The 24,860-nt window shown below is 32.6% G+C and overlaps 2 protein-coding genes across 2 annotated transcripts in view; one reads left to right on the top strand and one right to left on the bottom strand.

Moving 5' to 3' along the window:
* Window positions 1-8,108, bottom strand: part of LOC108753761 (carbohydrate sulfotransferase 11-like) — a 16,568-nt gene extending 8,460 nt beyond the window's left edge. Inside the window, exon 1 of the mRNA XM_018495639.1 lies at window positions 8,096-8,108. Coding sequence (XP_018351141.1) covers window positions 8,096-8,108 — 13 coding nt within the window. The remainder of the gene's footprint in view (window positions 1-8,095) is intronic.
* Window positions 1-12,741, top strand: part of LOC108753760 — a 24,995-nt gene extending 12,254 nt beyond the window's left edge. The window contains exons 4-5 of the mRNA XM_018495638.1: window positions 11,825-12,391; window positions 12,498-12,741. Of these exons, the coding sequence (XP_018351140.1) occupies window positions 11,825-12,391; window positions 12,498-12,690 (760 nt within the window). The 3' untranslated portion in view covers window positions 12,691-12,741. The remainder of the gene's footprint in view (window positions 1-11,824; window positions 12,392-12,497) is intronic.
* Window positions 12,742-24,860: the final 12,119 nt, after the last annotated feature.

The raw sequence follows: 24,860 nt of genomic DNA, 5'->3' as shown, positions 1-24,860 counted from the left end.
GGGGGGATTATTTGTTTCAGATTGATTGTGTGAATCCGATAAATCCATCGGCTCTCAATTTATTTCTGAAATATTAATTCAATTTAATTGAATGTATATTAGATAGTAGTTCAACATCTTAACACTCGACCGAAAAGGCGCTTTGTATTTAAAGAATCAGTATATACGATGTTTCCTACGCAATGAATAGTTGTAATTAATTGCTGATCCCCCATTACGTTAATTGCATTGTCCGTTACTCGCTCGCGACATTGATACTTCGAATCTATTAGTTAACTAGGACGCTCGAGATTAGGTGATAAACCATGAGCATGAACGTAAATGCATCAAGATATTGCAGGTTATTATGCTTATTATGCTTCGATCAGAAATTATTTAGTAGTCCGCGATTTGTAGCTCTCACGTCTGATGACGACACTCGTACCATTGTTTGTATTAGCGCGGCAAAAAATACCGTTTAAATTCGGTAGTGTAAATAATCTTTATTTCACAGCGAGATAGAAACGACAGAATTAATGGCTCGGTTTGTTTCGCAAACATTGTGTAATGTGTGTATATGCTTTTTGCTTTGACAAGGAAGCTTAGCAAGATGATGACAAATGTACTATTACGTCTTCGTGCGACGCATTCTGACATAGACGTGATCGTTTTGATAGTTCAATCAATTATAAACTTCTTTTAGAATTTTTATAAGCAATTCTCATTATATTGACATACATTTTCTTTTATTCTAACGGCCACATGGAAAGATTACAAAGATGCACCTGTGACGAATAGATGTTTGTTCCGCACATCGACAATTTGATCAACAAAAAACAGAAACTTTAGTATTTGTGTTCGGTTAAAAAAAGAATTATTTTTCTAAAATACACAAATTTTTTTCTGTAGCACTTCTTAGACCCGGTTTTTAATTTTCTGGTTAACTTATAATTAGGTTTAACTTCATTTAATCTGACAATAATGTAAAAATTATGTTTTTCTGTGACTAAAGTGATGGTTTTGTGATTGTAACTTTAAGAATTACGCACTACAAAATCGTCAGTTTAGTGATTAACCATAGTAAAAAATACTATTTTGACATTAACATCAGGCTAATCTTTAAAGGCCATACAACAATGAGAACAAAACGTTGTGATTTATAGTACAATACATCCTACTCAATTTGATTGCTTATAACTTTCGTACAAATTAAAATAATAAAAATTCGGCCAAGAAAGAATAGGCACTAAAAATCCTGCGTTAATATTTAAATTTAAAGAAATCTTATAATCTTAAAGAAATATTAAATTAAAATATTAAAATATTAAAGAAATTTATTTAAAAAAGAAAAAAACGAATGTTAATTATACATTCTTCACTAAGACTAAAAATCATATGCTCGCTCGCGTTTCGATTAGTCTTCTAATCTTTTTCAGAGATGAAACATCAAATACTTGCTAGAATGCTTGTATTACGTACTTTTATAAAAATAAAGATATGCATTGTCTATTATAGTCTCTGAAGCAAATCAAGAATTCTCTTGTAAAGGAGATATTTCTCATACTAGTTGCTAGATTGAGTGGACTCAAAGTATTGAGTGTCTTAAAAATAGAATGTATCGAAATCAATAAAATTAAAAATAATGAGAAAGATAACATAAATTGACTTACTAGAACAGAAATCGCAACAAACGTGTTAACTGCTAATCTGTGTTATAAAATAATTAATAGAAGGTCAATGGTTTAAAAAATTAAATGATATTATACAATCACTTAAAATCAGATAAGCGGGATGTATATTCTGCTCACTCAAACAATAAAATGAGAGTCAGATTCGTTATAACGGATCATGTTGTTCAAAGTCATATTTGTTGTCAAAAATAAATTAAGGCTTGCTATGATAGGCTTGGTTTAACAGTTCGGTATCCATACCAAGGATCTGTAATAACGGAATGAATAATTGTATTTCTGCTGATATGAGATCTATATCCAGTAAAAATAAATACTGTAATTTTTTTTCACTAATCAAAAGGCAATTAAGTGCCAGGCAATTAAGAAATATAATACCAATTTGTGTACCAAATGTGTGTATCATTGTTAACCTTCAATTATCATATATATTTTTACTTTCATCGTTACTATACGGGAGTATAGCATACTCCGTCAATGTTCAACTGTCTCTAATTTTTGGTAAAATGCATTGATTAAAATAAATATGTAAAATCTTTATTTTAGAAGATCTAAAGAAGAACTATGTATAAATAAAATTGTCGAAAATTGTCAATATAAAAAAATGTTTAATAATGAATAAAAGTCAATTTTTCGAACTGTCATTATGAAAAAGTCACGAAGAATACTTTTTTCAAAAAATTATTAATTGTAAAATTATTAAATGAAAAATTATTAATCATTAATTATTAATAATAAATAATAATTCTTCAAAAAATTAATTATTAATATGTAGAGATAGAAATACAGAAACTAATAGAATAAATTTTAATTTCTTTATTTACACAGTTGAAGGTGTATATTTTAATTAAGAACATGTGTCAAAATATTTCCGGGCAAGTATATTTTGACAAGTGAAATTGCACGATTTTTTTTTATAGAAAAAGAACGATTGCTACCGCTTTTTCACACGAACTGATGACGTTAGATATGGGAAAATACGTTGAACATTAAGTTTTTTTTCTCCTCCTACGTTTAGCACCTCACTTTCCGATTTCTACAAATGCTGCGCAATTTTCAAACGTTCTGGATATACCGTACTCCTATACAGTAACTAAGGGTTAATAAAATTAATAAAAAGTTAACAAACAATTAATAAACAATAGAAAAAGCACTGAAAAAGCATTTGAAAAAAAATTCGGATATAGCCTACCGAAAAAGTATTTAAGGATTAAGTCTAACATTACAAGTTAATCAGAAAATGAAAAATGGGCCTTGGAGTCTTTTTTACTAATTTCAAACTAATCGATGGTTAACTCAATCGTTACGATTGCCAATGTGATCACAGTTTACCTCAGAAAGGAAGAGAGAGAGAGAGATAAAGTTCTAATTTATTGAACTATTGGCTCTTTTGCGAAATAATCCTTAATTAACTTAACGAAAAATTGATGAGAAAGGTCCTTAATTTTAGTATATCGATTAGCTTACATATAAAGATGTATCGAGACACGCATAACGACTCAAGAATACTTAAGTCGATGGCTCAAATGGTACAATAATTAGATCAACGAAGAAAATTATAGGAGACATAAGAGCGTTGTATTTATTCACGGAAATGCTACAAATAGTGTGAGAAGAAGGAGGCGCGCCAGTTCGATGGAATGGGTAATCAGTTTCGCATTTCTCGGTGTCGGTATGCGTTTGTCTGTGTATCGTGATCGCGAGTATTTGCGCGCCAAGCAGCTATGGAGCCGCGGAAATGTGACCGCATCCACGCGATAAGCATTCGCGCGCTGCAGAAATTCTCACGGTCAGTATGTCAGCGGTAACGTCGGCGTGGATGATCCCACTCATAGTTGACTTTCTCGACGTTCGCATAATCGTGTGTCTGGTTACTCGTCGACTGGCAGATTTATCGAGATTCGTTATTGTATTCTATTCGTCGAGTTATGCGAACCGCTACACTGGAGCACCATAATATTCTGATACGTAGGAACGTTGGATTAATCAGCCATCGTGAGAAGGAAGCTCGAGATTGATATTACGCAATGAAAACATGTATGCAGGATAACAATCTGCAGTGAGAAAAAGAATATTTGAAAAACAAGATCTTAATGATAAAAAAACTGATCCTTAACCCGTCAATACTGTGTAATTAAATGTAATTATTAGGGATGCACCGGATCGTAAAATTACCGGATACCGGATATCGAATATCCGGACAGAATAACATCGGATATCCGCTTGGATATCCGAGAAGGCGATTTCTTTGAGTCGGATATCCGACATTTTCCGAATATCCGACCGGATTCGGAGAAAGTGTCTTGGAAAAAAAACCTATACAGAAAAAAATTGTAATTTTACAACAATGTATAACATATTACAGTATCATAAATATGCATACTTATTTTTAGAATATTTGCATAAGAAAAAATTAACAATTTAATGATATCAAATTTCAACCGGATATATTCCCGGATACTAATGATATCCGGCTATCCGGTCGGATAGTAAAAAAAGTGCCTGATAATACTGGATATCGGGTACTTTTCGGATGTCCGGTGCATCCCTAGTAATTATTGCTTGCGTCGAAACAAAGTTTCATGTTAAAAGAATAATCGCGGAGAAATGTGTAATTATCGAATAAAGCGAATTAAGAGGCTATTATGAATCTCGCTTTTCTCGAAACAAGTTTCGCGTTGATGTATTGTTCGCGTTGCGCTTGACAGGTAAAAAGAGCGGAAAGAAAAATTGCACAGTTGCGAAAAGGATTGAGTAGGGCGTATGCGAATTTTTTCATGGAAGTGTTGCGCTAAAAGGACGTTCGAATTCCATTAAGTTTTATAAAATAAGCGTATTTCAGAGATAGTTCACAGGAATAGCACTTACCAGTGCTGTAGCCATAATAAGTATGATGAATTATAGATGTTACTTTTTTATTGAAAAAAAATCGTTATTTTTATAATGGTAAGATATAGAGATAGATATAAAGACAACATACAGAAATAACAGTTGCATTTCTGTGTAACTATTGATATATCTCAAGTAGTGTAATTGTTTTCTGTACTGTTCCTTTATCTACGGATTATATTACATAGCAAACGTGTTCGCTGTTATAGTATCGATGTTACAATATCATAGGCACGGATATCAGTCGGTTAGTCTTTAAAACAAATAAAAAATGACTTCTTTCCGTTTTCATATTGTTCAGATAATCTATTGTGCCATTTATCTGCAGTCACATAATCTTTACGTAACTCTATTCTACTAGTTGATGCAATCAGTAAAATGTGTTTTTCCTGCTTCCATGACACCGTGAGAAAATTTATTCAAATAGTCAACTAAGCAATCGAAAAATATTTCTTTTTTTTTTTAATTGAAGATCTCATTTTTTTTATTTGAGATAAAATATACTATATAATAACAGTAAAAATATGTAATATTATGAAGTTGAGTATTATCGGCTAGAACGATAATTTCTTTGCGTAATATTAGTGTGATGAATTAAACATAAACAAAATATTATATATATTTATATATATAATTACTACAAAAAGAGTGGTTGCATTAATTAGAATTCTGGTTGAAAATAGACAAATCATAATTTTCTGATTAAATCTATTGTAATTCTAGTTGAGAATTCTGATTGATGTAATCAAAATCTGGTTCATTTATTTTTAACTAGAATTTTTTCTTTCATAATTATAGCTAATAAATTATAATCATTACTGTTAGTAATAATAATTATATGTTTAGTTTTAACAACAAATATATATATAATTGAAAATGATTATAAATTGTAGTTTGTTATAAAAATACATCATTGCAATTTATAGTTATTTTTTAGAGTATAGAACCTATATATATAGTATATATAGTTATCATTACTAACCCTAGAAGAAATTATATTTTTTGAGCAATTAACTGCCTAAGTAACTGATGAGTAAAATTAAACTATTTAAGATCCCAATTAAGATGTAAATGTCTTACTTGTATTTACTGCGCACAAAAGACGCATAAAATCCGAACCCATTTACTAAACAAAAACAATAAGCTACACAGTATTTTAATTAATAATAATCTATTAATTTTAGAGTTTTAAACAACAACTGGGCAGGTGTCTACACAAATTGCACATATTTTTCAATCAAGAAAATTGTTTCAGCTAAATAAACTTCATCAAGTCCTTGTCTACTTCCTTGTCTACGCAAATCTTGTTACAATTAATGAAAATATACAGTAAATACAGTAACTGGATAAGTGTATAGAAAAATTGCATGTTTTTAGTAGGATAACATTATAGCAGTAATAATCATAATTATGGTAACATAAATAACATTATTGTTATCTTCACTATGATTACATGTTATTATAGTATAATTATGGTAATATGTAATCATAATCATAAATATCAAAAACTTTTCTCTGTAAGTCATCTCTCTTTGCATGCGACAATGCAAAACGGATTCATACTAATGTCAGGATTTCAGCATCAGATTATATAAGCCTAGGCGATTCTATGTGCATGTGACTTATATTTTCCGTGAGATCCATGATGAGAGAAACGGTTTGCTCTCACAGCGAAGGGAATGATCTTTGATCTCGACGTGAATGGATCCGTTGATTTGTAATTCACGATTACATTTGCATTGTGTACGCGGAATAAGAATTTATTACTGAGGCATGTGACACTCGCAAATGTTGACTCAAACATTAACCTATTATCATTCGATTAAAATTTTGTCTATAAAAGATAGTAATTTGGAAGATTTGAAGTAATTCAATATGAAAAAAGCTATTGATGTTTTTAGAAAGAATTAACTGATAATTGAAGGATCTTAATAAGCCTTAATAAATCTTATTATTAAACTATAAGATAGCAGATGAATAATATTAAAATTATTAAAGAGCAAAGTCGTTACTTAATGTAAATAATTATGATGATATTTGTAAAATTAGGTTGAAATAATATTTGCTTACAAAGCATATTTATGCGTATAAGCGATGAATTAACAAAATCAAAAACAAATTTCTAAACAAATTGTATTGAGTGATTTTATTATTAAAATCTTAAAATAGGTCCTGACGTTTGTAATATAAAATATGCGTGACTCTACGTGCGCATTTGGAGACACCGTAGTGTCTCGGTGCTAAGACAAATGTTTTACAGAAAAGTCGGGATCTATTTTTGTAATTGTTCTTTTTCAAGGATTGATTTATTAGAATTAGCCTTGAAGTTATATTTGTCGATGACAAGTAACTACGAGAGATATTAAAGGAATCAAATTGCAAATAAGATTTCACTCTTTCTAATGTCAATTAATTTTGACCTTAATTTAAGTGGACTCGATTAGTTCATTTCTTCTTCTGCGTCTCTATGTAGAACTATATATACTGAACAAAGAGATAATGAGAATATCTAATGTGCAATTATTGTAGTTAACCTGCATTATCGGTGTAACTTCACTTCTTTCTAAGACCGAGAGAAAATAAATCAGCTGAATTATGATTAACCATTTGAAGCTGTTAAGCTTAGATTTTTAAGCATGTATCGTGTAGTACCTTTAAATTCAAGATATTAATTTCGAGTTACATATTCAAATTAGATGCACAAGAATTTTTCGAGTTACATACTCGAATTAGATACATAAGAATTTTTCCTAATAGTGAAATATATTATACGAAAAGCAACGATGATATAGATGATTTGATTGGCGGTATCACCCTTATGAACTTAAATACTTATTTTTCTTTAGGGAATATATAAGGCTTTTGTATTTCATGTAAATGTATAATATTCAGCATTATCGTAGTGTAATATACCGCTGACATTGATTATATTTCTTGAACAAATGACAATCGAAGATCTCTCAAGGTGTCTTTTTTTCTTTTATTTTTTATAGCACTTATGTTCCTTGTAATTACATAATTTTATTTCAACGTGTACCTTCAATTTATGGCGATACATATTTAAAAGTGTAGTTTTATTAACGATCCATTCTAACTGTAGTTTAACTTTTGAATCCTTTTGTGATTCTAGTTTATGGCATTGATAATAATATATGTTAGAAGAAAATATTCGTTTAATTACGATTGATATTAATACCACGAGGTTTCAGTTATCACGAATCTTTAAAATCCTGGGGTTGCTGCGAAACGGTCACGAACTGTCGTGATAATTTTCACTTGGTCTAATGTTATCGTTCGTACACGCGATTCGACATTACGTTAGTTTTATCTTCATTGTATCCCCGTGACGTTATCGCGAAAAGCAGCGCTTCCTGGATGACGATCAGTCTCGCAATCATGGAAAAACGGTTGTGTACAGCTGTGTCATGGGTTCACGAGGTCAGCGGGTGGCCTTTCTAATCCCGGGATTTGCGCGCAGGGGTCGCGTTACCGCCGAGGAGACCTGTCCAGGTCGATCGTCGCGTGTATCGTGGGTATACCTTCTCCGGGCATATATCCAACGGCGAAATCACTGACGCATTTGTTGTCGCGTGCGGGTGTCGTCGGCGGGCGTCGTTTCTCCCCCGGGTCGGTGCAACGCGCCGGTGCGAGGTACGTCAGACGTGGTCGCACCGCAGGAGGCCAGGAGCGCGCGGACGCAGTGTGTGGTGCCACGTGATGCGTACCGCGTGTCACCAGGAAAAGTACGATGCCGTACGATCACGGCGGCATCGTGCAGATCACTGAGACCGACCGACCGACCCGTTTCATGAGCGCCTCGACGCTACCGCCCGACCCGTTCCACCAGGGCCGGTTTCGCAAGGTGTTCTAGTAGGCGCGATGCTCACGACTCTTGTACTATCGCGAGACTCGGAGTACGTGAAACACTCGATACAACAATGGTTTTGACACTCGTCTGTCTTTTTACAAAATTTAAAGAAATTAATCTAAATATTTTCCTAACTCAAAATCGAGGAATCAAATTTAAAGAGAAGTTGATTTTTTTTTTTTATTTTTTTTTTTAAGTTTAAAGGTAATGTTATCAAATCTTGGCGTATATGGTAGAAGCGAATATGTACTTACATATATACAAAAACAACAGAATATTTATTTGTTATAAATTATAATATACACGCGTATACACGTTTTCCGTCATTTTATGTACGAAAATGAAAATAGAATTTGAATTCTATATTAATAATGAAATATAGTAAGATTAAATAAGATAAGGATGCATTTGCAAGTGAATGCTATATGAATATGAGAATAATAAATATATTAATCTTGTGTCGGGATGTAAATACTCGAAGCCAGACCTGCGATTTGCCTGCTTCTGTTCATTGGTTGGTTTTTTCGCGGGTCGATTTGCCGCTGGACGTCTCTCGCGCAAACGCGCCGCGGCTTGCGAGGTGTCACGAGCAAGTGAGTGCCTTCTCGGAGATCGAGAATATAATTATTGGGACTTAATTACCAATGATAACTGATAATTCGCGTCGACCACGCCATGATGACAATCGCTAATTGTAAACGCTATTTCCAAGATATTGCAATTATTTGCATTGCGAAAAACTGACCATGAAATATTGCATCTCAATTACACGAATGTAATTAACATTTTCTTTCTCGGATATGAGTTTAATGAATGTTTAAAATACATAATTCTATAATTTTATTAGAAATAACATGAATTACATTTTTGCATTATTAATAATTGTACATTATATTTAATTTTATTTCCGACATTTGTTTTTATTATTTGCATTTTAATTCGTATTGAAATATAGAAAAGAAGAATAAAATGTAAAAATATAAAAAAACTAGTATTAAAGCTATAAATGAAAGAATTGTTGATATAATCTTTTTATTGATTAGGACAATCTTTTATTTTTTTAATCTGATTTCGTACGGCTGTCTTCGCCTCATCATCGCTATTGAATAGTTGTGGCGCTTGAAATTCCTTCACCCACTTTCGGTTGGCTTTTCATTTGAAGAAATTTTTAGCGATTCCTTCAGTGGTGATGAGGTGAAAATAGCTATATCAGATTGCGTCGAAACGTCGGCAGCAGACTTCTTCGACCAAACTTCTGTTGCGATACAATATCTCAATTTAGAAAGCAACGGACTGAAAAGTAGATTAGAGTATAAGATTGCAACGAAAAATAATGAAATCGGAGAAACTTCTTTCTCGCCTGTATTTTTATGTTTATCAACTTATTAATGTTTATTTTTTAGAAATATTAATTTGAAGAAATATCTAATTAATTAATTCGTAATTTCGCGCTTTGAGTTGCTTTAAATATGTTGTTAAAACGAAAGGAAAACATGTGGTGCATAAGAGAAAGAGGAATGTATAAAACATCGCAATTTGAATTTTATGAAAAGAAAAAAGAAAGTAAATTTTGCAAATTATATTAGCATTCTTTTTAGTTGCAATTTGCATAATAAAATTATTCCGTCATTGTTGATATCGTGTTATTATACTTTTGCAGGAACATCACGATTAGTATCTTTGTTCGCGGTCGATTTGCATGGATAATGTCGATGTAAGCGTTGCATTCAAGGTCGATTCGCGTGTGCATATCCGCCAACTTGGTAACTGTGTTGTCTGTGCGTGACCTAATTTCTTTTGAAAAAAAAAACACTTGTAATTTTTTTTATTCGTAATTTTTTATATGATAATAGTATCTAAAATATATCAAAGTAATATGGAAATTATCAAGGCAATTGAAAAATATTAAGATTTTAATATTATATCTTATAGAACCGTATATGTGTTAAGATTTTAAATCCATATATATTCTACAGGAAGCGCAAATTGAGCAGACAAAGAAGTAAGATTAAGTTGAATTGTCTGAATGGCGGAAGTTGAGACGATTTATTTTCTTTCTGTAAGTCCAATGGTAGTTTGCCTTCGATTATTCTCGCATTGATATTTCAATCTGTTCGAACAATGAATCTGTCAGTTTGAATACGACGCATTACTTTTACCATTCTTTTTCAACATGATTGATATTCAAACCGAGAATTGATATTCAAACATGATTAATTAAAATGCAAGCTGTTTGTCGCTTCGATTAGCTCACATTGATCTGTATTCATGTTATATTCAATATGCATACATCACATACGTTACGTAACATCAGGGATTTTCACGCATTAATGAATGTATGTAAGTATCCATTACACATACACAAGTCATGTATCAATATCATGTATCATTATTAAATGAAGCAAATATCTGTCGTGTAGCACAACAATGAATTTTAATTAAGAGATTTTGCTGATTTAGTTTTATTTTATTCTTAAATGCTTACATGGAATAAACCATTTTGAAATATTAAAAAATTCAGTTATACATACAAATCTAAAAATCATTTTATTGAACCATCAAAATAATTATGTGGGAATTGCAAGCATGAATGAACAACGCTGCAATAAATTTTAACATTTTAGCAACCAGTTTTAGCGTTCTACATAATTATTTTAACCAACAAAATTATTTTCAGATCTGTTATATCTAGCTAAATTTTTAAATATCTCAGTAAAATTATCTTTTTTATTTAGTTCCGCGAACATCTAATTTTATGACATATCTGCCTATCTTTAACGTCAATATTTGCATTTCTCGTAGAAAGCGCAACATCTCCTTCCCAAGAATGATTTCGCCCAACAGATTATGACATCACATCACGCGATGCAACCACAATTTATTATCATAAATGAATAATTTAATTACATATAAACATTTTCGAAAATTATAAAATCGAATGTTCTAAAATAAATTGTTATTTATATTTTACGCGTATTATTTAACTGGCTCTTTGCCCTTCTTTTGCATATATTGTTTTATATTTACAGAGCCTTATTATTATTTATTAATTTTATGCATTTTATATTCTATAACGGGATAATAATTTAAAAGTTTATGTAGACACTTATCAATATTAAATTTTCTACAAATTGTATTTTATAATTTTTATTTATATTATTATATTTTAGATCGTTAAAAAGTAAAATCTATAAAAATAAATATTTTTACAATAAGATCTTATTGTTTAATAAATATTTGTTAAATTATAATTTATTTGCTACAAACTTTATATTGTTTAGAAGCAGCAATAAGATATTTTATTAATATGCATATGATTAACTGAAAACTGTGAGAAAGAGGAACTCTTAGATGTGATTGTCAATAGCGTAGAATACGGTTATGTAAATTTTCTTTGCAGCACATTGCTCAACCCCAGATATTATCCATACGTGTTATCCACACCGGACGAGGAGATTTTCGGCGAGTCGATGTTCTGGAAATTGGAAGAAGGATATTTTTTCCATTCGGAAAAAATCAATTGGATCCATCCCGGAGCCGTTGTGGCGACAATGGTGCTCGATCTAACGTTCGATCAGGAATCTGTCATCAAGTGCTGGGGTATAATCTCATATGAGATCGATGAGACACAATTCCAAATTCCTCTGCCGACCACTGAGCTCTCCATCGACGAAACGATCAATAATTCATGTATAAGACTTTTAAATGAAGACGAACGTAGTGCGATATTAGCCTTGAAAAGCACGTCTACCATAGAGAAGATCTTTAATATTCAGACAGACGATCGAGACAATCAAGATGATCGAAGTGGGTTCGGCAATAAATTCTTTCGTTTCTTGACCGTGAGAACCTTTACCAAAATTTGGAATAATGTTTTCTTGGTGAAAGAGCATGGGTGTCTGATGTATTGTTTGGTCGAGATACAATCGATTGATGTCAACAAAGCGAATATCAAGATCTTTGCCAGGTAATGGATCGCTGACGAGCGGATCTGCGCTCTCTTCAGCCGATTTGCGATGAAACGTGTTGCGATGATGGAAGATAGATTTACATTATCAATGATATGATTGCAGATCTGTCAATCAGCTGAATATAATATTGCATCTTCTACAAGATGAATTTCCGGATGTATCTGTTGCGGAGGAGACAGATGATTGCGTTGAGGCTGCGAAGGCTTTGATACACGAGTTGGAGATGATTCGCGATCAAAAAAGCATCCTCGAAATACAAGAAGCGAAAGTGATAACAGACTTGCTTATTCCTTAAGTTTTATTTAGTATTGTATATAACAGATATTCTTAGTATAACGTAATATAATTATATTTTGATATAATAATATCATATAAAAAATACGCCAAAAGTGCTAAACTTTGTTTGCGGCAATTGATGCAGCAATATGTTATACACAAAATTCACTGACTAACTAACAAGATAAAAAAAAACAATATAAAGTTTCTGTTTGTCTAATTTTTTTCATGTAGCACTTTTATAATATTGATGGTATAATTATTGAATTAAAATTGATATCAAGGCAATTGTTATTGCGTTATTTTTTCAAAAAATTTATATAAATTTATAATTTTTTATTTTTTATTTTTTATTAAATGGAACAGTTTAATGGAATATGTGCAACAAACCTTATAAAAATAGTTCAATCTTGACAGCCATTTAATTTAGTAATTTAATGACCAAGATTAACTCGGACATCACTACTATGTTTTTTCTCGCTTTTTATATTATTAGTTTATACTCGTATGCGCTACCATTATGTAATTTTGTTAATATATCTTTTGTACTGAAGAGGACCTTGACCGTAATCGAAACGTATACGTTTAATATTCATTTAAATATTCTTTGAATAAATGGTATTAAAATACACATTAATAACCAGTGTCTGATCAAATTGGCATTTTATTTATTATCTTTTATAATTTTTAAATTTTTTATTATGAAATATATATTATCACACATTGCATGTATGCACCTTAAATAATAATAATAATAATAATAATAATAATAATAATAATAATAATATTTATTGAAGTAAAAGAATTTGCATGTAGATACGAACAGAAAAACATTCACACTGGAAATGGGAGGCGTTAGACGCTATAAATTTTTGAAATAATTTATTTTGTTAAACTATATAAAGCACATATTCGTAACATATATACTGTAGTGAGAGTGGATAGTGAGTGATCGGAGTGACAGAGTGAGTGAGCGAGTCAGTGAGTGAGTCAATATGGGTCAGACTTCGCTGAGCACTTTTCAATAAAAAATATCATCACTACGACCAGTGTGCATTTAACGTCATCAACGATTACATACGATATAATTCTCTCTTCGATACATATGTATACAGTTTCATTACAGGTACCTATCACTTTGTCGTATATGCCCGCTATGTCTCGGCCGCGTCCTATATATATCTCGACTGATTTATGTGTCGCAATAGTATATATAATACTCCTACGTATTTAAGGTACCTACATTATAAAATCGATAAACTCCTTCGCTGTTGATTGATTAAGACTGAATGTAAAAGAGCACAGCAGCGGCAAGACGTGAAAATTCTGTTAAAATACCGGCTATCACGCTTCGCATTTCGTAGGTTGAGCCCATAATGAAATATTGTGGAGTGTGCGCGCATCGGTAGGAATTCAAATCTTCTTCCTTTTTTTTCAATTATTTTTGAGATGTGTCGATACGATATTTTAGCGGAGCAGTTGACGCCAATTTCATCGATCTGACGCGACATTGATATACAGGATGTTTCGAAATTGACAAATCAAAATACCATATCAAGAGAGTTCTCGAAAAAAAAGTTCAAAACTTATTTGCCATTTTTCATTCCGAGCAGCAATTTTTGAGCAATAGTTTTCTTTCCAAGTTTTTGAGATGTAAATAACCACGGCTTTATTATTTCGCGTCTTATATTACGATTTATGTATATTAACTAGTTTAAGGATTAGCGCTATAAGGCGAATATCATGACGCACACCTTTGCATCATTTTTGTCAATACAAAACATTTTTCGATTATAGTATTTTGATTTGCAAATTTCGAGACACCTTGTATACTTGCATTAATTAATCGAGATTGCTTTAAAGTCTATCGGTCGATTAGTAGCTGGTCGTTTACTTTTTTTTTTGTACACATACGATCATTCAATTCTTTCTTCAAGTGACTGTAATAAAGTTTTTTTTTTATTATATTATTTCTTTTGTTTTTAATCCATCAACAGGACCAGCTCGTTCGCACGTGGAGAAAAGTCTCGCCCGAGACGAGAGGTTGACATTATTACTCTACATCATCAATCAACGATCATTCGTCACGACACTTGTTAACAGCGAGTTAATTAATCTTGTTTGTGTGTCTGGAATTGAAAGCTTTCTCCCTTGCGAATTGCGCCGATGTTTACATTTATTGCAATGCGCGACATCACTCTCTCTTATATTTTTCATCATCACACACATACACTCTCTCTCTCTCTCTCTCTCTCTCTCTCTCTCTCTCTCTCTCTCTCGCTCGCTCGCTCGCTCTAGCTTTCTTTCTCTCTTTCATGTATTGTCCGCTTGGCTTATTTACATACTACATTGGGCTTCAACTGTACACGTGGATATATACCCATATGTATATTCAATGTACATAGGTACATAATCAATTCCCATTCGTTCTCGTTTCTCGTGAGCGTAATTTACAATAAACTAGTTTTGACGTTTTTTCATTCTTGTCATCGTATCTGCCCATCGTCGTCATCGCCATCGTCGTCGCCGTTACCGTCATGGTAGTTGTTCTCGTTTGAATATCGCATAACTTACTAATACACGCAATATTCGACACTCTCGTTTTCGAAGCTTTAAATCATACGCATAGCAATCTCGGCTTTATAAAGATCGCGAACATTTAACCGATCGCTGAGTCGCGTTCTTATCTGGAGCGACTTCGACTCGTTTTTGATAGAACTATAAGATTGCTTGAGCTTCGTAATCTAAAGACCATGGATTCGATTGGATAAGACATAATTTTTACCTAACTTGATGATTATTTGCTATCACATAACGTTCTGATTTATGAAGTAAATTTTATATAGAATAGAAATATTCGCGATGAATAAAATTAAATAAATTCATAAAAGACATTTCAACATAATACATTTTACATAGAACTATCTCAAAGATGGCAAAGATCTTAAAAGGCTAATATTTTCTGTATGATTCTAATCTTTTATATGATATTACATTTTATTATTTTTAACTCGATTTTGATAAAATTTACCAGGTTTTTGACATGTGAATGCATGGTCCTCAGCAAACGATGCTGTTGAAATCCGAAAAAAGACAAACTTGAATGTATTAATGAAACACTTCTCAACGCGCAGAAAAGCAATAATTTAATTACTATCAGTTTGCCAAGAAAATTCTGCTACTTCGAGAGCAATGCAATTAAATTCAGATTTAAACAATTCTGTAAAAGAATTCTTGCTACAACATAACGTAAATATAATATCTTCAATGGAAGTCGATATCTGCCTCTTTTTTTATTTAAGCAAGAAAATCTTAAAATTGATGTGTATGCTTTGAAATGTAACAGAGCAGTAATACTGTAATTATGTGCACAATTTTAATGGTATGTATAAGCTTAAAGTGAAAAAGATCATGGAACTGACATTATCAAATTTTTCATGATGTTCCGCAATGCAATCAATATCGGTGATCTTTGTGATTATAATCGCTGTTATAACAAGTATTGTATTATATGTATATATTGATTGCGAGCTTTGATGTAACTATCTTCTTTTCTGCGACGAATTTGATAGTAAATATGAAGAAATGAAATGTGCGCGGAGATATTCTGAATTAATTGTTTCACATGAAATGCTTGTTACCAAATTTTTAATGAAAATACTTAGATGCATTTTTTTTTGTACCTTAAAAACATTTTTTTATAATTCAAAATCGACACATGATTATACATATAATTTGTATTTTAATGAACAAGAAAACAGATGTGTTAAAATATAATGCAATTAAAAAAATTAAAATATTCGTAATTATTTGTTTTATAGTGCATGTTAAATTCAAGTATATACATCTAGATTTTAGAGCATTTATTAATATTCAAATTTCAAATGTATTTTTTTAGTTGCGTTAAGTATTGAATAAAATTAGAAGAAGTAATTGATGACAATTTTATATTAATCTTTCATGTATTAGTCATGTATTATTTATCTCGCGCGCTTCTGTTCTACTACAAAAAATAAAGATCCTTCTATACTTTTACTATTCCTTGTAGAAAAAACTACGCACAAAATTGTAATACAGTATAATACAGTCACATTTACATGAGTCATAGGATGGAGGAGAAATCAGTTTTTTGAACAGGCAATACTATAATTGCACCAAAGTATTTATTCTTAGAATAAATAGCAGCGAAGGCACTAAATTATATTAATATCTGTTCATTAATGATTATTACGAAAGTAAAGTTAACATTTTTTATCAGCATATAAGTGCCGTCTAGAAATAAGAACAATTCCAGAAACTCTATTCTTTAAATTTTTACAAATACGAGCGTCATATTTTGCGGTACGCAAGGAAACTCTTATGTAGATCTTTTTAATTACATTTCATTTGATGCATTTCTTTCGCATTTACTTCCTATTATGCAGTAACATAAACTCTTTGCAAAATATTTATCGCAATGCCGATTTGGCGGACTAACGCTGCAATAATGAATATATTTCACGCTGATTGAAATCCTAATTATGACACTCGCCAGTAATTCATCGCAACAGAGAAAAATTAGAGTAAATGTATTTGCAGACGTTTACGTTAGTCGCGTCGTAATGCGTGTCGAAATCTATTGACGAAATATACAAACGTTTGCCTTATTTTCGCCGACTTCAGCATAGAGACGTCGTTACTTTTTCCCCACTACGTGATTAACCTTAATACTTGTTTCACTTTAAAATTGTTCTCTCCGCTACTTATACGATTTATCGCGATTGACTTCACTGGTAGAACGCGTGTCGCTTTGTAATATTTCATTTGCAATTCATTCTATATATATGTACACGTCTGTCCGCGCGTCTGTATACATCGGTAACACGCTCGTTTCATGCGATATTTGATAGCGGCAAATGGAAAATTATCTCTAGCGAGATACAATATTTCGATACAACTCTAGTAGTCAGATAAGAAATACAGTCGTCGCAGTCGTGTGTTTTACATAGTTGCTATTTATAGTAGTTTTATAAAGCTTTGTTATAAGCACATGCGGACGTATTGCGGTGTATGCGTACGCGCGGACATATTTAACATAGATTACATTATCAGTGATTAAATAATAGCATAGAAAATAATTGTTTTCCTCGCCACGAAGCTAGAGTCTTTCAACTATTTTGCCATTGACCTTTGATACTTGATATTTTTTACTCTCATTTTCTTATACATAGTTTAGTTTTTCAACTAGTTAGTCGCTAGTGTGATACTGTATGAAATCTCGGAGTATGCATGTACGTGTGTATATGTGTTTGGTTGTGTATGCTGCACGTGTTTATACATTCGCGCTCGTCATGCTTTGACGTTATTCGAACGATTATGTATGCGGATGTACGTATAATTTCGTCGGCAGGCAGGGCACAGATGTGACGATATGCACTAAAAAAAGACGTTCTTTTTTCGGATAAAAAGCAAGAACGCTTTTGAATAAGTGTCATAAAATATATTGCTACAGAATGTAGGATATCTTAAATAGTATGTTATTATTTATAATTTGATTTATAAATGGCCGAGTTTCTCTCTTTCACAATGAGGGTAATACCGAAATAAATCGATAATACCGAAGAATATGAAGGTTGTGTTGTCAGAATTTGACTTTTATATTTGAATATTTGGAAAATCGCTTTAATTGATTGGCTTCAGCTATCTGCTGAATACCATATGCCTGAAAAAATTGGTGTAATTGCAATCGCGCATATATTGATAACTGAACTAAACGACAGAAATTATCGCGTATATTTACATATTCGTATCAAGTATAATGCCGCTAGATAAGAATATAATTTAAAATACGCGCGTAATTTTGTTTGAATACAGATTACTTTGATTGAATTAATTGAAAATTACGAAAAACAACTTTGCGTTATAATTAAAATAATTAATAACCGTAATCTTTTCATGATTTTTCAAAATTATTATTTCGCGATTATGATAAAAAAAAAATTCGCGTGCAAAATCAATTAGATTTCTTTAAATTCTCTTTTACATTAAAAATTTCCATCCTGTTTTCTTTAGTATCCGCGGTTCCTCTTTTTTCGTATGGCACATGTATCAAGGCGCGACATTTAAAACTAAAATATTAGAAAGAGAAATAGTTCATGGTATTTTCATGTTAATTCTCTCTACAAGATGAATTATAGAGTTTAAAACAGATAAATAAAATTTTGTTTTTCTATACGCGAAATGTATGACGTAGAAATTAAATGGACGGGCGAAGTTGAGTATTGCTATCGATGGTATGTACATGATTAATGATCGCTCTTTCACTCACTAGAAATAATTCAATCTTAATATAATACATTTAATTATATATACTCTCACTTTACACCTTCATCCTTTACTTGTATTTTTACGCGCTTCTGAGAAGTCTCACATACACTGTTTTAGAGTGATTGTTCAACTTCCATCGGTTATTTGTTAACATGATTACACGTATAATATCTATCGTGATCGATCGCGATCACGGTAGATCTTATGCGTGCACGTGGTGAATGTAGGTACTCTTTTCTACTTATGTTTTTTTTTTTTTGATGTGCATTGGCTTTTGACTCATTTGCCTATTGTGTGTGTATATGACTTTGTGTACACCGTATGTATGCTTGTGTCTGTGTGTATCGTGTGTCATGCGTATGACATGTTTACTTATATTATACCTTCTCCGCCACGTATCTCAATTATACAGTAACATTTTGCTAAGGCATTCGTTATGGCAAGTATATTTTAAAGGTGCCGTGTCTAAATACGCTCGTGAAATACTTCTCGTACACTTTATAAAAGTATAGTCGGCCGGTTAATTCCCTAAATATATATAATATAGCCAGGCTAGAATCGAATCGGTTTTTTTTTTTAAAAGAAACAACGGCCCCGTTAGAAAAGAAGTGTGACCTTGATTCGAATTTTTATATATATATATATAGGTATGCGGCTTGCATTCGCGGCCCGCGCTAATTTTTCCCTAATCGCATGCAGTTCCTCCATCTAGATTTGTACGCCTAATTATCCCGTTAGTAAAATATATCGAATTGCAAATTGCTACGTAAATCGCAAAACGAGAAGAAGTTAGATCTCGAAAAGCACGAGTGTGTGTTCCTTCGGCCAGAACGCGTACGGCTACTAACTTCCACTCGATATAAAGAGTGACGCCTAACGAAGTGCAACTGCATCTCCGAGATGTCGTACGATAGCTTGAGATATTCGTACATACCAAGCGTTATTAGCTGAAGGTCTGATTGATTTTCTCGTTCGAATTAATTAAATGTTTGCTATTAATTATTGCTTACTCACAGCATGAGCTGACCTTAATGAAATACGCACAGCATCGTAGAACGGCGTAGTCGGCATATTCATTTATTATTATTACTTTGTATTCTTATGACACATGTCAGATTTTTTGCGAGTAATGGCATAGCATTAATGAAAGTAATTAGCTCGCTCTTGCAATTAGAATTATTGAAATTTGAATATAAATTTCTACGTATAAATTTCGATAAAACCGTCATAAATTTATTTATCCTGCACGTATTCTCAACGAAAGAGTAACTATATTGGATTCTTTTAATATTAATATCCTCAAATGATCAAAGATAGGTTTTATAAGCTACACCATTAGTATCGCGAAAGATGCCGACACTGTACTTATAAAGAATCGCAGCATTCTTACTCTGCCATGTATTTCATCCAAATTTTTGTATCATTTCTGCAGCTAAATTTTCGAAAAATTTTATTTTATTAAATAAGTAAATCTTTAGATCGCTAAAGAAACGGAAGCGAAGTCGCGTAGAAAAACCGAAGCACATTTCATTGAAGTATCTCTTTCCTCTCATTCATCTAATCGCTTCGTTCAATCAAGCAAACTTACACTATAACTGATAATGCTCCCCGCTGTAGTCTGCTTTCCTTCGCACGCTCGAAAAAACGATCGTAATTACAAACGCAATAACGTGTAATAGAAAAAACGGTAGATTCATATCAGCGCCGCAACAGCGTACATACATATTCATACCATAAGCACGACGTCGAATTCCCGCTCATGGTGTGAACCCTGTAGAAAACTCTTTCGTAGAAAATTGACGCTAGGGTAATGTTTTCTTCATTTTATTTTTTTTTTTTACAAGGCGTACTACACGCAGGTTTCCCAGCTAGCAGCTGCCCTAGCTTTCACACGGTGTCACGATATTTTGAGAGACCCAACAAGCACGAAAATTTAAAAATAAATAAAAGAAAATTTAAAATTCTTAATATAAAATTCTAATTAGCAGCAGATATTATTGAAACAGATATGATATAAATTCGATGAGATAGTCGTTTAATGCGACTTCTGATGAGGGATTACCTGCTGCTCTTTCGATCGCGGAGTTTTATGGCTTCTTAAAAAAAAAAAAAAAAACTAGCATGCAATAGCACCATTGCATTCAAGAAACTGTTAAGATCTACGTGATTACACACTTCTATTTAATATTATACAAGAATTACCGCACGCGCGTGTGAGCTCTGATGTGTGCATATTTCGTTGTTTCAATCACATTTGATTTTCGAACAGTTCTAGAAAAACAGACAATGGTAGCGGATCTTCAAATGATACGTTCAATATAGTTAAAATAATTTTAAACGGTCAATCGGAATAATTTTATATATTGCAGTGTTTAATAGTGTGCAATACATAACGGAATAAGAATAAAATATGTTTTTATTGCTAATCGTAATTGTTCTGGGAGTAACCGTGTCACCGTGCGAAAACTATTGAGAAACACTTAACAGCGGATCATCTAATAGCATTTTATTTAGCTTTGGACAGTCGCATGTTTCTTTGTCGATCGTTCTTATAGCTTTTGATCCTTGAAACCGGAAACGGAAATAGTAAGTCTACTTTGAAGGGAAGATCATTTTAAACAGTCGTTCTCATTTAGCATGATATTTAACGAATGAGATTACCGATGAATACTCGAGAGATGTACAATACGTGAAAATTTTGTCCAAGTCTTAAATCTGCTTTAAGTGAACTGCGAGATTGAATATTCTAAAAAAAAAGTACAATAAACGCTATACCAGTCAAGCGTTTTTGCTGAGCGCACTGTAAAAACAATTCTCGCATCCAGCGAATACTTTCGCGACATCTTTCAACAGAACGATTGATATGTGAGATTTGAAACACCCATTTACGATTTCGTATTTTCTTCGCAGCGTCCCATTCTGCATGCTTTATATAGATCGCTACTAAATTGACGCACTTTAATCAGCCTCGGACGACAATTGTATCTAATGCTCTTGTAATCCAGTGCACGCTATCCGGTTAATTTCTTGCAACGAATGTAGACCCGTGTTTCTCGTCTTTTTTTTTTTAAATTTCGGGCTTCCTACTCAATTCATTGCCGGTACAGACACTATATGCGTCCATTTCCGATTTCCGGATCTATTTCCCCTCCTTCTTGCCCTCCCCCCCCCCCCCCTGGTCTGATCCAATATATATTCCGCTGTTCACGCGCGACTTGACTCTCAATACAAAAACTATTCACCTCTTTTTTATTTTTATTTAATAAGTGTCTCACTCTTGTCTGTTTATGGAGTAAGGTTCACACGCCTCAAATAGTCACACGATTTCTCTGTTTAATCCTAAAGAATTATTCTCCTCCGCCTTCTTTTTTGTAGTGCGCTATAGAGATGTGTATCTCCTTACGTACATATTACGTACGGTATTATGTACACGTAATATTTCGTATATGTATGCGAGTAGAGTACTAATACAGCACTTCCTTGCTGCAGTTTCTTTTTCTTTTTTTATCGTTTTATCGACATAAGTAGACAGTGGCTAAATAGTGTCTATCAGTTAGCAGTGGTAGTAAGAGTACAGCTTCCTCTGTTTCTTTTGTATACAATCACTTTGTTCTTTCCCTCGCACTCGTCTCGGAGCACAGTAACAATGTTATATATATTTATTTATAATATTTATATATTAATGCGTACTCTCTTAGGCCCGAACCGGCAGATTAATCCTAGACCGTTCGTACAGATTAAACTATAAAAACGTCGACATGCGGTCTATGACTACTCTACCATTGGAATGTTTTGACCTCTCGTACGCATTCTCTCTCCTTACACTCTCGTGGCTATTATATAGTATTTATATTTATATTTATATATATTGAGTATGAGACGTGTGTTGAAGATGTGTAAATAATGACAAAAAACTATGTCTCTCTTACATGAAAAATAGGTATTTTTTTCTTTTTCATTTTCTCTCTCTCGTTCTCTCTCTCCCTCTCGCACGCGTGTGTAAGTGTTCATGTTTACATATGTATATGTATGAAACGCGCATCTAAACTCTTACGTGAAGATATATGTACATTGATGTATTCGCAATAACGTGTATACGCGTCAACTAGAAAAAACGATTGGCTCACTCCTTTTCAATCGTGCGCCCGCTAATGGAGTCTCGTCATCATACAAGTAAAAATAACATTCGGGCGTTATTTTTAATAGAGGATGATCGATTTACTTCTCACGCAGAAGAGAGCACCGCAATCTCGAATTTGAGAGAAAATAAAAGCGAATAACTGCGTTCGATCGCATGCTTACTAAAGGTCGCGCGAAAGGACGTCCCTTTAATCCTAAAGAGCACAGCCGCGATTTAACATACTCTACTTAAAAGAAATGTGTTAACTTCATTAATTTTATATGTAAAGTGCTGAAAAAAAATAGTCTTCTTTTTAATGAATTTGATAAAAATATGTTTGCTTTGTTGTAATTTTATAGAAATTTAGGAACGTTATGTTGTAACACATGATGCTACAAATATACTTGTGCTCTTCGGGATTAACAAGTAAGGAGCACAGATTAGGATTTATAGTTTTGTGTAAACTAAATAGTACTATAATTATCTTTTAAAAACTTCTTTAGCCGAATGCTAGGAGGTATTTGAAATGAAATATTCTGTTTGATTTCGGTTAGCGTCTATAAAATACGCAAAGCGAGATCGATCGGTATGGTTCAATTGGCCTCGAAGATATTGGTATTTATAAAACGTTATTTAAAACGGAATACAATAGATCAAGCTCCGGGGGGATTATGATGTATAAACTGCTTGTAAGTATCGGTTTAGTTGGTGTCAAACCATTTCGCACGTAGAGCTGAACATTATAGGGTTATCTTGCAACACGATATTTTTAACCACTATGCATAATACTTCATATATGTGTATAACTGTATCATTTTTTTGGTAATTTATTTAGTCGCCTAATTATGCGGTAGTGGTGTAGTAATCATTGCAAGTAATAATCGTAACAATAATAATAATTTATTACATAGTATTTATAGCTTTTTTATAGTACATCGCGTATTTTCTTGTTTTCATTTCATAAAAAGATACTTTGCTCGCATTACGCTTATAATTCATTCATTGACATGTAACCACAGCGGCCCGAAGGACTCTCAACAAGTAAACACAGCCTTCAGGCCCTCGGTAGGATTTGTAGAACCGGTTAATTCTTATAATCGCATTTCAAACTCTCTCTTTTTCTGGATTCGTCCGCGGATTCTTAAACGCGCGCGACCGTAATTTCCTTCTTACCGATCATATTTCTGTACCAGGACGGTCTATCCGACATTGAGTCGCAACATGTAATCATCACTCGCGGCTTTAGTGTCATTATAATATAAAATGAACTGAAACGTAGCAAAATAAAGGAGGATCTATCAAACAAGCGGAGTCATGGAACGCAAACTTATTTCGCATCTGAAATCAGAAAAAGAGCCTTCACCGATAAGATATTTTTAACCCATCTTACGTGAACCTTTTCCCCTTTGTTCTTGTATCTCTTTCCCCGCACGGAGTATTACATTTTTCACTTATTTACACGGCTCTAATGCAGTACGAAGCTAAGGATAAATCGCGTCAACTTAATCGGAGTACTCTGGTCTTACGACGATTTCTCTATGTTAGTTGTTGCTTTAAAAAAAAAGAGCAATCTAATTCTTCACGTAGATTATATTGGTTTTTTTCTTCTTTCCTAAAGTGCGAAACGTCAACTTGCAAAATCACAGAGAATTACGCTCGTTACACTGTTACTTAGGATTATACCTAATTTTTTTCCCCACGATGTGGGCTACATATTCTCTATAAACTTCTAGGCCTGCTCTTCGTCGTCTTTGAGATCTTCA

The sequence above is a fragment of the Trachymyrmex septentrionalis genome, unplaced genomic scaffold (genome assembly GCF_001594115.1).
Source record: "Trachymyrmex septentrionalis isolate Tsep2-gDNA-1 unplaced genomic scaffold, Tsep1.0 scaffold71, whole genome shotgun sequence".
NCBI lineage: Eukaryota > Metazoa > Arthropoda > Insecta > Hymenoptera > Formicidae > Trachymyrmex > Trachymyrmex septentrionalis.
The sequence above is the reverse complement of the archived record's forward strand: the minus strand, read 5'-3'. Positions and strand labels throughout refer to the sequence as shown.